The 17,684-nt window shown below is 40.3% G+C and overlaps 1 protein-coding gene and 1 pseudogene across 3 annotated transcripts in view; both read left to right on the top strand.

Annotated features, from left to right (window-relative positions):
- The first annotated feature begins 582 nt into the window (after positions 1–582).
- On the top strand, positions 583–5,466 carry LOC139367637 (tubulin alpha chain-like; annotated as a pseudogene).
- Positions 5,467–6,846: 1,380 nt separating this feature from the next.
- Positions 6,847–17,684, top strand: part of LOC139368551 (lysine-specific demethylase 5B-B-like) — a 34,616-nt gene continuing 23,778 nt past the window's right edge. Inside the window, exons 1-8 of one of the 3 annotated variants that reach the window (XM_071107567.1) lie at positions 6,847–7,191; positions 11,066–11,143; positions 14,441–14,563; positions 15,073–15,243; positions 16,258–16,314; positions 16,578–16,778; positions 17,023–17,122; positions 17,369–17,484. In XM_071107567.1, the coding sequence (XP_070963668.1) occupies positions 7,039–7,191; positions 11,066–11,143; positions 14,441–14,563; positions 15,073–15,243; positions 16,258–16,314; positions 16,578–16,778; positions 17,023–17,122; positions 17,369–17,484 (999 nt within the window). In that variant the 5' untranslated portion in view covers positions 6,847–7,038. The remainder of the gene's footprint in view (positions 7,192–11,065; positions 11,144–14,440; positions 14,564–15,072; positions 15,244–16,257; positions 16,315–16,577; positions 16,779–17,022; positions 17,123–17,368; positions 17,485–17,684) is intronic. The other 2 variants (XM_071107570.1, XR_011626975.1) reach the window with 2 other exon arrangements.

A 17,684-nucleotide genomic window follows, 5' to 3' on the forward strand; every position in this document is an offset into this window, starting at 1 on the left:
TGGGGCTATCAGGGGTGTGGATGGATGTTTGGAGGGGCAGGGATGTGTTTCCCATAAGAGAGGGTGGTTATGTGATCCTTGATAAGAGCTTTATGACAGACTGCCCCAATGCGAGAGCCTGGTTCAGTTCCAACCGGACTACCCCCCAAATTCACAACAATATCTACATATAGATGGAGTATGAACCAAATCACATATACTGTATATGTAAATATTTGTTTATGTTGTTCAAACATCAATACTGTAGTCAGTTTATCAAATAAGGGGGTCATCTTGTGACCCTTGATAAGAGCAGACTGACCCAAGGCCAGAGCCTGGTTCAGTTCCAACCTGGCTACCTCCCAAAATCACAACAATATCTACATGTAGATGGAGTATGAACCAAATCACATATTTTAGGTTGCATGTAAATCCCTTTTTGAAACGTCATCATACCTACACCGTCACCATTGGGATCCAATGACAATTCGACTGGAGTGCTCAGGTATTTTAGTAGTGTGCAAGGCGGTGTGCTCAAAGTGCAGCGCAGCCCCAGTCTACATTCCTGTGTTGGCGGTGACCATTGTCGACGGAGCTGTAGCAAAACCTTTTGCGCCTTTTACTGTATTCATTTTCTCACCCTTTTTTACGCGTCTTCAGTCATCCGAATCTTGACAGGAGGAAATGGTATGCCCGCACTATACATAACTATTTAATTTTTCTCTTTTTGCATTGAAATTCTAAATGGGGTTAGTGCATTTTCCCCAATTTTCAGTGTTATTATTAATATTTGCCACCCTCAAAGGCAAATGTATTGTTCATGCAGTCTGAAAATGTGGACCACTCGACTATTTCAGATGTTTCATTTGAAAAAAGTTGTTATTGCCTTATGCATATAGCCTCGGCCGTGCGTGGGGCCCTATCCATTGAATGTATTCATTAGTATGAAAGTTGATACTTTGTTACTACGTTCTTACAACAATGTAATACAAAAGACAGTGAGTAGCCTATAGTATGAAGATAGGCAGAAACTGCTTCTCCAATAGAAATCCCCAATCACACTTGAAGGCGATTTCATGGCGACTTCGGCAAGCTAAACTCATGCGCAGAAATATGTCATGTCAAACGGTCGTCTCGCACCGAACTGCGCATGTGCGGACCGCACTCCTTCGATATGTAGTTGATTTTTAGGAAAATGAAAACGTCACGATGTTGGACCAATAACATGTTCAACTACTTAAGACATTGTCTCGAATCTAGGTTGTGCCTTTATTTTTTGAAAATGAAGAAATAGGGAATATTTTTTCACCTCTCTCTCATTTACTTCTCAACCCCTGGCCTGGGCTGCTTTGTTTATTATTATTATTATTTATTTTTTCTCACTTTTATTTAACCAGGTAGGCTAGTTGAGAACAAGTTCTCATTTGCAACTGCGACCTGGCCAAGATAAAGCGTAGCAATTCGACACATACAACAACACAGAGTTACACATGGAATAAACTAAACATACAGTCAACAATACAGTAGAACAAAAGAAAACAAAAAGTCTATATACAGTGAGTGCAAATGAGGTAAGTTAAGGAAATAAATAGGCCATGGTGGCGAAGTAATTACAATATAGCAATTAAACACTGAAATGGTAGATCGGCATGCGTTCCCGGAAGTCTTGCGCTGTTGCGCCTCTAGATTTAGAAACTGTGGTAATACTGTATGCGTGGGAATGTATACTGTCTGTGTCTGAAAGAGTGGAATCCAATGAATCTGTTGAGCCTGTGTGAGGAAGCGGAAAGTGGTATGGTGTGGGCAAAGATGGTGGATAAATGAAGATAGTTCACTCAGGCCTTTTACCATTTAAAAAAAGAGTCAGTTCCGGTCTACTTTACTGGGTGTCCTCAAGACACCAATGCAATAGCAGCTGAGTCTGGTCTACTTAGTTCATTGAACCACAACAACAAAAAACAGCGAGTTGTCTTCCGTCTCTGGTAGGGGGCAGACGCAGCAGATTGAGTCACATGCTTGACAAACTTTTCAACTTTCAAATGATAAATACATCTGTTAAAAGATTAGCTTACTATACCTGTATTTAGGCAGGAGTCTAGGAAAGTAATGTACTGTGATACAGTAACTTCCAAAATCAGTTGTGTACATCAACGAAACATGTAGTCTAGTACATAGCCTATGGGCCTATGCATGATACCTTGTGCTTTTTAAAGAATCAGCCATTAAAAAAATATAACAAGCATGCCAAGCCCCTTTCACGTCATCATACAATAAGTTACTTTGTATTCCTAATTTAGGAGTTATATTTGTCTTTGTGACTTATTGTATCACGCATATTACACAGCATTTTAGTTTTACATTTTTCCAGATACCATTTCCTTTTCAAATGTCAGTTTATTACCACCTTGTGAGAACCTAGAATTCCCTCCCCCTGAGATCCAGTGCCAAGACTACGAATTTGGACCTGCTGAAACATGTGTCTGGCAGTCTGCCTAAAATATATTCTTAAAGGTACAGTTTCCCAGAGTCAGATTAGGCCTAGTTCTGGACAAAAAAGTTCTGGACAAAAAAAAAGCACCCTGATTTCAAGTCCAGGACTAGGGTCAATCTGTGTCTGGGAAACTGTCTATCAAAGGAATAAATCATTTTTATTTGACCAGATTTAAGTTCAGGATCTTTGGGGATCATTATTTAGAGTTGACATAGTTACTTTAAATTTGGAGCTACCATATTGCTCTCTACTTTTGGCATTATCTTTAAATACTTGAACCACGTGGTAATGTATTTCTTTATTTTTTTCTAGATCCTGTTTTGCTTTTCTATCAACTTTTAATTTGGCCCCTTCAGTTGACTGTGCTTACTGAGGTGTAAACAACCAGCCAAAGCAGAAAAGATAACATACACCAATGTTGTTATTAGTAAATCCTAGATGTCAGCATAGTTGAATTCATTGTGTGCTAATATAGTCCGATTTACAGTATCTGTGTATCAGATGGGCTTTGGTGTTTATGTATTTTCCACTTCAGCCAGATGGTTTGAGGAACAGGAAGTAGTCATGCTGTCGTTTTTTGCCAACAGAGAGAGTGTATCTCCATCCACGTGGGCCAGGCGGGAGTTCAGACTGGCAATGCATGCTGGGAACTCTTCTGCTTGGAACACGGTGTGGGGCCAGACGGGGTGTTCAATGAAGAGGACCAGGGGCCTAATTCACGGACTGACCCCTTCAACACCTTTTTTAACACAGGAAGTTCTGGCCGCCATGTTCCCAGGGCCATATTTGTGGACCTGGAGCCAACAGTTTACATTTCATTTGTAACATTTTGTTTCTCTCCACCCATCATTCATGTTTGTGTGTGTGATTGCACATGTGTAGTGTAAATGCATATCCATCCTCATGGGCCAGGCAGGAGTGCTAATTGGGAATGCATGCGGGGACCTGTGCTGGATGGAGCATGGTATCCAAGAGACAAGACCATTGGTGGTGGCGGTGATGACCCCTTTTACACTTTCTTCAATGAGCGTGGCTCAGGAAAGCTTGTACAAAGGGCTGTATTTGTGGACCTAGCCAGCTGTAATTGGTAAGTGATGGTGTAGAACATTGATACAAAGAAGAAGAGATGGTAAAATAATTAAATGTTGAATAAATGAGTGGTTTATTAGTGATACACATCCCAAATTTTCACAACAATAACAACTGGGCCAACAACAAAACGATGAATGAATAAAGAAAGCCCACACACAGCATATGCTGCTCCAAAGTACACCAAGTAGCCCTTGCCAAGTAATAATGAATAAAATGCAAGGTTACTTCTAATGAACTGCAGTATGTCTGTTAAGTAGTGTGCATTAATCAAAACACTAACACTACTGTAGCAGTTCTAGAAGTGTTACTACTGCACATTAATAAATACAAAAAAATCTGATTGTTAAAATTGTGAATCTACATTACACTGTGGGTGGATGTAAGTACAGCTTAATAGGCTACATAATATCAATGCACATGACTGCCAACCAAGAGCAAATCAACAATTAATTGATACTACTGTGGTAATTTAGGTGACATTTCCAGTTGATGTCCTATATTTGTTGATGAGTGATTGTTTTCCCTGCAGATGAGGTCAGGACGGGAATGTACAGGCAGCTCTACCATCCTGAGCAGCTCATCTCTGGAAAGGAGGATGCAGCCAATAACTACGCCCGTGGACACTACACCGTGGGTAAGGAGATCATTGACGGGGTTCTGGAGCGTGTCCGTAAAATGGTAAGTATCACATTAAGACCAGATCTTGGTCATACAGTCAAAGGAAGGATTTGAGTCATAATGTAGTAATAATATAGGCTAAGGCCAATATATATGTGCATCACTGGTGTTGGTCAATTGTTTTTCTCCTTAGACTGACCAGTGCACAGGGCTACAAGTATTCCTCATCTTCCACAGCTTCGGAGGCGGCACTGGCTCTGGTTTCACCTCTCTGCTGATGGAGCGCCTGTCTGTTGACTACGGTAAGAAGTCCAAGCTGGAGTTTGCCATCTACCCAGCTCCCCAAGTGTCCACAGCTGTGGTAGAGCCATATAATTCCATTCTGACCACCCACACCACCCTGGATCACTCTGACTGTGCCTTCATGGTGGACAATGAGGCCATCTACGACATCTGTCGCCGCAACCTTGATGTTGAGCGCCCATCCTACACCAACCTCAACAGATTGATCGGTCAGATCGTTTCCTCCATCACTGCCTCCCTACGCTTTGATGGTGCCTTGAATGTTGACCTCACAGAGTTCCAGACCAATTTAGTCCCATTCCCCCGCATTCATTTCCCCCTGGTCACCTACGCGCCCATTATCTCCGCTGAGAAGGCCTACCATGAGCAGCTAACCATCTCTGAGATCACCACTGCCTGCTTCGAGCCAGCCAATCAGATGGTCAAGTGTGACCCTCGCCATGGCATGTACATAGCCTGCTGTATGCTGTACCGTAGCGATGTGGTGCCCAAAGATGTGAACTCTGCCATTCAAAATATCAAGACCAAACGTTCCATCCAGTTTGTGGATTGGTGCCCCACCGGTTTCAAGGTAAGTAACATGATTGCCTCCTGTATATGGTTTATATTGCGATCTGAGATGAACACCATATTTCTTTCGCGGCCTAAGGGGTCATTTGTTTATTTTATTTCTATCTCACCAGGTTGGGATCAACTATCAGCCCCCGACTGCCGTACCTGGAGGTGATCTAGCTAAAGTCCAGAGGGCTGTATGCATGCTGAGCAACACCACTGCCATTGCTGAAGCCTGGGCCCGTTTGGACCACAAGTTTGACCTGATGTATGCCAAACGTGCCTTTGTGCACTGGTATGTAGGTGAGGGCATGGAGGAGGGAGAGTTCTCTGAGGCCAGATAAGACATGGCTTGCCTGGAGAAGGATTATGAAGAGCTGGGCAGAACAAGCACAGAATCTGATGATGATGAAGCGGGTGAGGAATATTAATAACCAAATAACCATGATGTCCAATCTGTCTATTAAAAATGTAATATTCTGTCTTTGTATTCTTTCTTGTAACAATATATTGTTGTATCTGCCTGCCCTGAACAAAAACATCTGAAGTTGTATAAACAGCCAGATGCACTTTTTTTGTGGTTTATTAACACCTTGTTAATCGGTATGTTTCAAAGTGCCATGTTTTGCAATTGCAATAGTTTTCAGCTTCTGAATAAAATCGGTCTTGAGTACAACATTGCAAAATATATTTTTTGTTTGGCCCTAGCATGTTACAGCTAGGGCCAACTCAACCAGGAGTAGATTTGAGAACCTTACCCACGTTCTGTTGTCATGTTCTGTTTCAGTAATAATGTATTGAGGATTTATATTTAGGTTACTAACAGTATATTATGAGTCTATAGATGTATAAATATTTTATAATTATGTATTAACCAGTTGTAACCCATTGCTGGTTGCATTTAGTGAGCTGATTACTGTTGCTACTGGGCTATGGTCTCTGGATCATTATTGTGGAGCGCGTCGATGTATTTTGCGACTAGCCTCAAACTGTGTTACATATTAAAACTCATCAATGCTCGCCCCCTGCAAAGCAGATACATCCAATCAAAATACTCCCATCGGGGCTATTTAAAGAACAAGATCCGGCAGCGGTGAAGGTGTCACCTGAAAATATCCCTCCGCAATAATAAACAGTAGCCAGTGAGGATACAATGAAAAGCATTTTCAAGAATGAATTCTCTGAAATCAAATTTTACCAATCAAAATGGTGCACAATTACGTATATTCAACTTGTCAATAAGACGATGTTTTGTTAGACGAACAATATTTGACACTATAATGAAGATGCTGGTTTGGATGTAGCATAGGCTTCAAATGCACTGTGTGCTACAGTACTTCACGGAGCACATCAGTCGGGTGCATTCAATCTTGTGACTTAATAATAGGCCTCTACATAGCCTATATATGTTTCATTACAATTCATTTTTTTATTTTTTATTATTAGTCTGACTAAAGAAAATAGTAATTTATGCGTAGTTTATACTCCATCTTTTCCAACATAATTCTGTGTAAATTACACTAAATTCAACACGACAATGGTGTGTCAAAACAAACGGGTATTTGTATATTTACATATTCATGTATGTATGTATGTATGTATGTATGTGATTAACAATTGAAATATTTAGAAATATATTGGTGAAATCGACAATAATCACAATCCATGTAATAAAAGGCTATAATTTATCTTGATTTACGATGTTTAACATGCAGTACGATTGATGTCTAAGGTCAGAGAATGAGTTTGCAAACATAAGAGGTTTTAGAAAAATTATATGGTATCTACTTTTTTAGGCGGACGTAGTCACTGCCTTAGAACATTCGTTTCACTGTGTGTGTGTATGTGTGTTTGGCTGAGCTGCCTCGTATTGTTGATCCCGATTGACTTCGAGAGACCCTGACATTGGAAATTAGAAGGATATACCTCCGGACAGACCATAAGATAGGTGACACACTGTTGTGACTAGGCTACCTGTGTACCTCTAAGATTGGATCAAGACCATGACCCAGCCTCGGCCGGACGAGTTCAAGCCGCCTCAGGAGTGCCCAGTCTTCGAACCAAGCTGGGAGGAATTTGCCGATCCTTTTGCTTATATAAATAAGATTCGTCCAATTGCGGAAAAAACGGGTATTTGTAAGGTCCGCCCGCCTCCGGTAAGTGTGGTCGAGCTGCTGAATGGTTTAACAGATTCTTTAAACCCGTTTTAACAAAACTGACAACCACAAACACGGGGGTTAAAGGGACCTTTTCAACATGGCGGATGAAGGTTCTGCTGATTCTTTTGTATCATTAATGTTTATATAGCTAGCTAACTAACTACACAATCAAGCTAGTTTTAATAGTTAACGTTAGCTACCTGACGAACTGAATTGACGTTAGTGGCATTGTGTAACTGCAGCAGGCAACGTTAATGAAAATAGCTTGCTAACGTAACCTGCTAAGACAATGTTGACTGCTTCTTCAATCACTGAAATCGTCGTGCTAGCTAATTGAGCTAGCTAGCTAGCTAACGTTAGCTGACTAACAAATCGTGAGATTATCCTTTCGTTAACGACTGATGTTAAACTAGCTAGTGCGATGACCGACAGTGAAGTCTGTCAGTTCAGTGTAAAACGACAAATCAGCCGACGTTAGTAGTAACAACTAACGTTAGCTAGTTAACGTTACTTAAAACAAACAGCATTCAATAAACAAAAAAGCTACCTATGTCAATTGAATTTACGTGGAGACTTACAGCTGGGTCCATTAGCTAGCCGCTTGCTATCAAGACTAATCAGCGTAGTTTTGTCATCAGGCGAGAAAACAATACACACGCATACACCATTTGTCTTTGGCAGAAGATACCGACCCTACCGTTATGCTTGTTTACACTCAGCTGCATTGGGATCTGAACGCAATCATGGCTACATTAATACACTGTTGAGCCAGCATGAAATATGGGTCGGAAAATGTACTTCAATGCAGGGATGGGATATGCCACTGTACTCCAAATTGTACCTATAAACACACTGCCCCATTGAGAAGATTGAAATACTGTTTTCTCCCCCCAGAAAACTGCCCTTTTTGTTTTCATGCTAGTTAACAGCAGCCATTATGGAATGGCATAAGGAGTTGATTGGCTGACATTGCCATTCCAGAATGGCTACTGCTAGCTAGCATGCGATGAGGATGAAAAGATCAGTTTTCTGAGAGAACTATAAGTATTTCAATCTTCCAGTCGATGTATCAGTGTGGATAAAGGTATAATTTGGAGTACATTGGCATATCCCATCCCTGCATTGAGGTACATTTTCTGACCCATACCTCACGCTGCCTCCACGGTGTCTTCATTTAACCCCAGTGCAGCTCGATGTAAACAAGCGTAACATTAGGGTCGGTATCTCCTGGAAACTTTTGTCTTTAATTGATTAGCTTGGTAGATAAAAAAATAATAGGCAACCTTTTGACATTGTCGGACCATAGTCACTGGTAGGGTTTCAACATTTCTGTGAACTTTCAATACATTTCCAGGTTTTTCAGAAATCCTGGTTACTGATTAAGAATTGTGAAAACCAGGGAATTTATTGAAAGTGCCTAGAATTTTGCAACCCTAGTCACTGGTAATGCCAAAGAGCTGTAACTTTACAGAGATGGGTAATGTTGGTTGATTAGTTACTATGAATGATGTTTTTAATGTAATTCAGACAAACTTCTAACTTCCCACAACTAAGGATCACCTGTATTTATTAGTCTCCAGTTTGGTGTAGCCTAAACTTATTTATAACTGTGACCTTTTTGTAAACTGAAATAAAAAGGCCCCATGAACCCAAAAAGATGGAATACATAAATGAATAATAGGCATCAGTCAAATAACATATATTATTAGATAGGAGTTTATTAGTCACATGCACAGGATTGCAGATGTAATCCCAGGGTACACTAAAATTCTTATGCGCCGAGCTCCAACAGTACAGTAAAAAAAAAGAAGAGACAAGTATTGGTAATAACTATCCATCAATATTGGATGTAGTCTAAAATTAGTGATAAGTCATTTCATTGATGGATGTAAATATCCTGGTGGAATGGAATGTTAACTCAGTAGCCCTGACCATTTCTTGGCTGTTGAATTCCATCTAGCCATTTTGTTGGTCTTTAGTTAGTTAGGCTAGTGGGTTTAAGATAAGGAATCAATCGTGCTGTATGCTCTACAATGCTCATGTTGTAACCCTAAAATAACTAGAAAATTGTATTGAGAAAAAAGTAATGATGTACAGTTGAAGTTGGACGTTAAACAGACACTTCGGTTGGAATCATTATAACTCGTTTTTCAACCACTCCACAAATTTCTTGTTAACAAACTATAGTTTTGGCAAGTCGGTTAGGACATCTACTTTGTGCATGACAAGTAATTTTTCCAACAATTGTTTACAGACAGATTATATAACTTTAAGTTTACATACACTAAGTTGACTGTGCCTTTAAACAGCTTGGAAAATTCCAGAAAATTATGTCATGGCTTCTGATAGGCTAATTGACATCATTTGAGTCATTTGGAGGTGTACCTGTGGATGTATTTCAAACTCAGTGCCTCTTTGCTTGACATCATGGGAAAATCAAAAGAAATCAGCCAATACCTCAGAAAAAAATTGTAGACCTCCACAAGTCTGGTTCATCCGTGGGAGCAATTTTCAAACGCCTGAATGTACCACGTTCATCTGTACAAACAATAGTATGCAAGTATAAACACCATGGGACCACACAGCCGTCATACCGATCAGGAAGAGAGGCGTTCTGTCTCCTAGAGATGAACGTACATTGGTGCGAAAAGTGCCAGAACAACAGCAACGGACCCTGTGAAGATGCTGGAGGAAACCGGTACAAAAGTATCTATATCCACAGTAAAACAAGTCCTTTATGGACATAACCTGAAAGGCCGCTCAGCAAGGAAGAAGCCACTGCTCCAAACTGCCATAAAAAAGCCAGACTACAGTTTGCAACTGCACATGGGGACAAAGATCGTACTTTTTGGAGAAATGTCCTCTGGTCTGATGAAACAAAAATAGAACTGTTTGGCCATAATGACCATCGTTATGTTTGGAGGAAAAAGGTGGAGGCTTGCAACCGTGAAGCACGGGGGTGGCAGCATCATGTTGTGGGGGTGCTTTGCTGCAGGAGGGACTGGTGCACTTCACAAAATAGATGACATTATGAGGAAGTAAAATTATGTGGATATATTGAAGCAACATCTCAAGACATCAGTCAGGAAGTTAAAGCTTGGTTGCAAATGGGTCTTGCAAATGGACAATGGCCCTAAGCATACACCCAAAGATGTGGCACAATGGCTTAAGAACAACAAGTCTAGGTATTGGAGTGGTCATCACAAAGCCCTGACCTCAATCCTATAGAACATTTGTGGGCAGAACTGAAAAAGCGTGTGCGAGCAAGGAGGCCTACAAAACTGACTCAGTTACACCAGCTCTGTCAGGAGGAATGGGCCAAAATTCATTCAACTTATTGTGGGATGCTTGTGGAAGGCTAGCCAAAACGTTTGACCCAAGTTAAACAATTTAAAGGCAATGCTACCGAATACCAATTGAATGTATGTGAACTTCTGACCCACTGGGAATGTGATGAAAGAAATAAAAGCTGAAATAAATAATTCTCTACTATTATCCTGACATTTCACATTCTTAAAATAAAGTGGTGATCCTAAGACGGGGAATTTTTACTAGGATTAAATATCAGCAATTGTGAAAAACTGAGTTTAAATGTAGTTGGCTACGGTGTATGTAAACTTCCGACTTCAACTGTAACTCCATGACCACGGTAGACAAATAGACAGACTTAGAGTTGTAGGCTAAACATCTGTTACTGATCGGTGTCCCATACATGGCAAGGACTGGTTTATTGTATGATGTCTCCCTACTGCTGGGTGTTATGTGGTTCTTTGAATAATCTTTTCAGCTGTGCGATATACCTACTTATTATGTGATATTATGTGTAATATTTAAGTCATTCTAATAATAATATTTTATTGTGTCCTCATAGGACTGGCAGCCTCCATTTGCATGTGATGTTGACAGACTGCACTTCACTCCTCGGATACAGAGGCTAAATGAACTGGAGGTAGGGAGCAATTTTCCCTCAATGTTTTCAGCACTGAGCAAATTTCAGGTCTGCTGAGCGCAAACTTGAACGTTGTGAAAATTGTGCAACTTCCTGCTTGCGTTTACTATGAACACTGAGGCTGTACCTGCTTTAAGTTAGTTTCAGACAGTGGTCAAGTAGGCTACTGTGGCTATTTTATCATAATGTAGGCCTACCAAAATGCTTCCCATAACATTTTACCATGGAAATAGCTGATCTATCATTCAGCCTACAGTAGCAGCCAACGTGTGGTGTTCAATGTAGGCCTACATTCCATGAGACCTTTGAAAAAAAACATGCAGGGCTTGACATTAACCTGTTTATCCACTTGTCCTTCAGACAAGGTGACTGGAAATGTTTTTGTGGTGTGATTCCCATACCATTATTACAGAGAATCATACAGATTATGCTACCCTCTGCCTATAGGCTACTTAGCTTATTCAAGCAGGGGAGGCAGGGTAGCCTAGTGGTTAGAGCTTTGGATGAGTAACCGAAAGGTTGCAAGTTCAAATCAAATCCAGTTGACAAACCTGTCGTTCTGCTCCCGAACAGGCAGTTAACCCACTGTTCCTAGGCCGTCATTGAAAATAAGAATCTGTTCTTAACTGACTTGCCTAGTTAAATAAAGTTTAAAAAAAAAGCCTGTCTCAAAATACAACACTGCGCCTTTAAAGTAAAAAAAAAAAAAAAGCTCTTCACCTGCCTCGCTTTTCAATGTTGTCTAAAAATGCACAGGTTTGTGCTCTTGAAGGAAGCAATCACTCCCCCATTGCTGACTACAAATGATCTATAACTGGGCTCACTAACAAATGATATGAGCAAATGTGCACAGGTGGCTACATGCAGCTCTCACTTTGATCTCAAAACAAGCGCATCTACCTGGAGTGGCAGGTAGCCTAGTGGTTAGAGCGTTGGGCCAGTAACCGAAATGTTGCTAATAGAGGTCTACCGATTATGATTTTTCAACGCTGATACCGATTATTGTAGGACAAAAAAAGCTGATACCTTTTAATCAGACAATTTTATTTTTTATTTTTATTTGTAATAAACCAAATTTTTATTTGTAATAATGACAATATCAACAATACTGAATGTACACTTATTTTAACTTAATATAATACATCCATAATATCAATTTAGCCTCAAATAAATAATGAAACATCTTCAATTTGGTTTAAATAATGCAAGAACAAAGTGTTGGAGAAGATATTGCACTTTTACTATGTGCCATGTAAAAAAGCTAACGTTTAAGTTAGCAGCGTTTCGAAGCAGCGTTACCCATGCAGAGCAAGTGGAACAACCACTCCAAGTCTCAGAGCGAGTGACGTTTGAAACGCTATTAGCGCGCACCCCGCTAACTAGCTAGCCATTTCACATAGGTTACACCAGCTTAATCTCGGGAGTTGATAGGCTTGAAGTCATAACAGTGCAATGCTTGAAGAATTGCGAAGAGCTGCTGGCAAACGCACTAAATGCTGTTTGAATGGTACGAGCCTGCTGCTGCCTACCATCGCTCAGTTAGACTGCTCTATCAAATATCAAATCAGACTTAATTATAACATAATAACACACAGAAATACGAGCCTTTGGTCATGAATATGGTCGAATCCGGAAACTATCATTTCGAAAACAAAATGTTTATTTTTTTCAGTGAAATACGGAACCGTTACGTATTTTATCTAACGGGTGGCATCCATAAGTCTAAATATTGCTGTTACATTGCACATCCTTCAATGTTATGTCATAAATATGTACAATTCTTGCAAATTAATTACGGCCTTTGTTAGGAATAAATTGACTTAACACAGTTCGCAAGGCGGCCCAAACTGCTGCATATACCCTGACTGCTTGCACGGAACGCAAGAGAGGTGACACAATTTCCCTAGTTATAAGAAATTCACGTTAGCAGGCAATATTAACTAAATATGCAGGTTTAAAAATATATACTTGTGTATTGATTTTAAAGAAAGGCATTGATGTTTATGGTTAGGTCCATTGGTGCAACGACATTGCTTTTTTTCCGCAAATGCGCTTGTTAAATCATAACACGTTTGTCGAAGTTGGCTGTGATTCGATGAGAAATTAACAGGCACCGCATCGATTATATGCAAAGCAGGACACGCTAGATAAACTAGTAATATCATCAACCATGTGTAATTAACTAGTGATTATGTTAAGATTGTTTTTTCTTTTTACAAGATAAGTTTAATGCTAGCTAGCACCTTACCTTGGCTTCTTGCTGCCCTCGCGTAACAGGTAGTCAGCCTGCCATGCAGGCTCCTCGTGGAGTGCAATGTAAGCCAGGTGGTTAGTGTTGGACTAGTAACCGGAAGGTTGCAAAAACAAATCCCCGAGCTGACAAGGTCAAAATCTGTCGTTCTGCCCCTGAACAAGGCAGTTAACCCACTGTTCCTAGGCCATCATTATAAATAGGAATTTGTAATTTACTAGTTAAATTAAAAATACTCACGACCCCTCATGCTGTAAACAGTCCATATCAAAGTGAATTGCACAGATCCATATATGGCAATGGTCTATTTGCATATAGGCCTACTGCAGCTCTGATTGGTTATGCTGCACCGGTCTGTGTAGAGTACTGGCTGTGTAGAGTCTTGCATGTCAATGCAATAGAATCCTAATCCGATGCGTTCTGCCTACAACAAAATCTCTTGCATAGTTAGTTTTACATACTAAGTCTTGCTCAGTTTGTTTTATTGCAGTATGTTGCATTGAAGGTGGCTAATATTCCCACAATTCCCAGAGTAAAGGGAAACATTGAACTTTTCCCCCTTAGTTAACACTATCAATCTCGTGCTTCTCTGTGCGGGTTGATATTTCTTCTGCGGGCCCACACACTCGCGCTGGTTAGAGGGAAAATTGGTAAGGAAGTCACTTTGCATGATGTGTAGCCTAGATTTTAGTTTAATAAACAATACCCTTGAAGATGTGCACCACAATGACACCTTGGCCTATAAAGGGGAATTAAACTGATTGGTCAGGGTCCCTGTCAATGCAGTTGTCTCGTTGACGTAGCACTAAAGGTTTTCTATTGTGCCTACTGCCAACCATTTATTAATCACCCCCTTCAGAAACTTTGGTGAAAGGAAAGGCAAAGGTTGCTTGCGCAGGAGCCGGTCAGCAGAAACATTTTATTTTCAGTGGACCGTTTTTTTTTATTGCATCACATAGCTGAGCCAGGACACTTATCACCGCCATGATTCTCTAAATTAGAATTCCTACAGTGACTAATATATCACCCTTGTTTCCCTTTCCTAGGCACAGACCAGAGTTAAGCTTAACTTCTTGGACCAGATTGCAAAGTTCTGGGAGTTGCAGGGGTGTTCTCTGAAGATTCCTCATGTGGAAAGGAAGATATTGGACCTGTATCAACTCAACAAGGTTGGGTGTTTAGTAGTGATAGATTTGATACCAGAGCTTTGAGGCATGGGTCAAAATCGCTAAGCAGTTTTCTTCAAAGCAGTGTGCCGATTATAATTTTATCAGAATCATGTGATCAATGATCACATGGTTAACGTCTGAAGCTTTGTTTCATCAAACAACTACCTAATTGGCTTGGCAACGGTTTTGGTAGAAGACAAAGGCTACCCTGCGCACACGCTATGGCATGTGGGACGTTATATGTGTAATCATTTGGCTGCTCTAAATTATTTTGACCAGCAGGTACCACTAGTGTACACTGTGTTGATCATAGTGTACACTGTGTTGATCATAGCCGAGTAATGAAACTATTTTCACACAATTGGCTGGAAAGCCTCAATGTTTCAAGAATTTTGTTTATCCATCACTAGTGTTTAGCGTTGTTTCAAACTACTATACATTTATTCCATCTTAAATAGCATTGCACAGAATCCACTGACTCTACCTAACTTTTACACATTTTATTTCAGAATGTTGCAGATGAGGGCGGATTTGATATTGTGTGTCGCGATAGACGTTGGACGGCGATTGCGCTTAAGATGGGCTTTGCTCCTGGCAAGGCTGTTGGCTCTCACTTACGGTCACACTATGAGAGACTTCTCTACCCCTACAACCTCTTCCAGAGCGGAGCCAACCTCCTGGTAAGTTGGACAGATGCCCCAACACCAATTATTTTCCAATGGTTTCGTTATGAACATAACCATTATATTTTTACGTTCCATTCCACTGTTTCCGACCATCAAAATAAAGTTCTGAACTGATTCAAACCCCAAAAAAAGTAACAGTTTATATCGTTCTTTTTTTTACATTTCACTCGACTTTAAATTAGTTGACCAATGGATAGAGGAGCTTTCTATGGAGCGGGCAAGCTATTGGTAATTGAATCTCGGTTCAATTACATTACACATAATGCTGCCTAGAGGTTTCAAGAGCTAGACCAGAGCTAGCTAACAAGCTTGTGTGTGCAGAGCGGCAACAAATTAAAAATACGTATTTTTGTAGTTAATACATCTATTGTGAAACAGGAAGACTATAGTATCCTTAACTAGCATTTATTTCTGAATCACGCTAATGTCAGTAGCTACAGTAGACTATGCATGCTTCAGAGGGAGGGGAAGGTAGCATATACACACACACACTGCCAAACATTTTCAGCTGGCAGGCAGACACTGGAAAAAGTTTGAGTTGCGTTTTTTTTGTGGGACTGTGCGGGGAAAAAAGGGCCAGAACGTTATTAACCGGTTCACATGCTTTTAAAATAACGTTTCTGTTCCAGAACAGTATAGATCACTTTTGTTCTCCGTTCTGTTCCTCAGAAAATGTCATTATTTTCTGGTTTTCGGTTCTGTTCCCTGAATCGGTTCCAACCCCTGCCTAACACTCATGGTTAATCTGTCTGTGTCTATTCGCATTGCACTCAGAGCTTTATGAATCAGCTAATGCTTTATTAAGCACTTGGTTGGCTCATCTGTAGGCAAGTTGAGCACTGTTCAACAATAGTTTTACTGCTGTTATGTGGGAAGTATGTTTGTCTAATGTCTAGTGAGGATCGTTTTCAATATTGAATACATTTATTGAACACTGTAGAGAAAGCGTACAGAGTGAAAATAGATTGGGTCGTTGTTGTTAACTTTGGAAGCTCTCTCTTGCTTTAGGCACCAGAGCTTGCGTCCAAGCTGATGCGCTTAGTGTCTGCTCCTGAACTTGACACGGTATGTCTGCCTCATGGTTATTATCTAATAATTAACAGATAGCACATTTTTGGTTACACAGACATGTTAGACTGCAATACAACCATTCTTTGTTTAAAATGGTCTCATAGTGCTTTGTCTGTGCACCGCTGCCATAGTCTGGGTGTCCTTGCTGCCATAGATGTGTGCCATGTCTTTTGATTTGTTGTTGGTTGTACGTTTATTCTACATTTTGTAATGGATTAACTATGTATTGTATAACATTACATTGTATATGCCTGCAGTTTGTCCAGGAGCCAACCCTGCCAGTTGACACGAGTGACAAGGAGTGTAAACCCCCTGACCTGACCGAGAGGCAGCACTTTGTTGAGCCAACCGAGTCCTGCTGCAACAGCACCCACAGAGCAAAGCGGATGAGAGCTGAGGTTGATGCCCATGCCGCACAGAGCCACACACACTTGTCAGAAGAACTCCTCTTAAAACCGGTAATTCAGATTGTACAACTACCCTGTAACCATCTACTTTACTCTATCCCCTTCAAATCTTTAAGTCACAAAATGGAGGAGTTGCAGAAGAAAGCCAATTTGAATGTAATTTGCCTAAAGCCTTATGGGTGTTCTCAATTATTCATGAATGCATTGGCACATTTCTCTCTATTGCATATAAACTTTGTAAGATCATTAGTGGTATTTACTGTAGTTAAGTAGAACTCTATTTCTCCACCCACAGTCGGGTTGTGTGAAGACAGAACCAGGAACTGAACCCTGTGAAAACAACAGACCAAATCTGAGGAGGAGGATGGGCTCTTTTGTTGCCAAGCCCGAGCCAGGTCAGTACTGACGAGGCTTTACTTTAACCACAGAAGAGTTGACACAATATGTGTGATCGGTGCCAATATCTACACACTTGTATACTACTAAATCCATGTATTGGGCCATGCATTAAGAGTGAATATTGGAAGTTAATGAATGATGTTCAGGCTAGGGTGTAAGATACACCGTGGGTAATTCATTAGTTAAATCCTCTGATGTTCCTCATTATGCTCATCATATGTCATTTTTCTTTACATAAAAAGACATTCCCATTCTAGTGAAACAAGAACCCATCGAGCCGGTGAGCGAGGCAGACAAAAACAAGTCTCGATATAAGAAAAAAACAAGTCTTGATGCCCCACCTCCTGCAGTGAGTGTAGTAAGTGTGGCTTTATTTAATCCATTCCCTTGAGAGAGAATACAATTAAATTGATTATCAACAGTATAATGTATTTATACCAGAACACATTGAAAAAAAATTGTGTAACAAACACTACCTGTCAAAAGTTTTAGAATACCTACTCATTCAAGGGTTTTTCTTTATTTTTACTATTTTCTACATTGTAGAATAGTAGTGAA

This window comes from Oncorhynchus clarkii, chromosome 16 (genome assembly GCF_045791955.1).
Source record: "Oncorhynchus clarkii lewisi isolate Uvic-CL-2024 chromosome 16, UVic_Ocla_1.0, whole genome shotgun sequence".
NCBI lineage: Eukaryota > Metazoa > Chordata > Actinopteri > Salmoniformes > Salmonidae > Oncorhynchus > Oncorhynchus clarkii.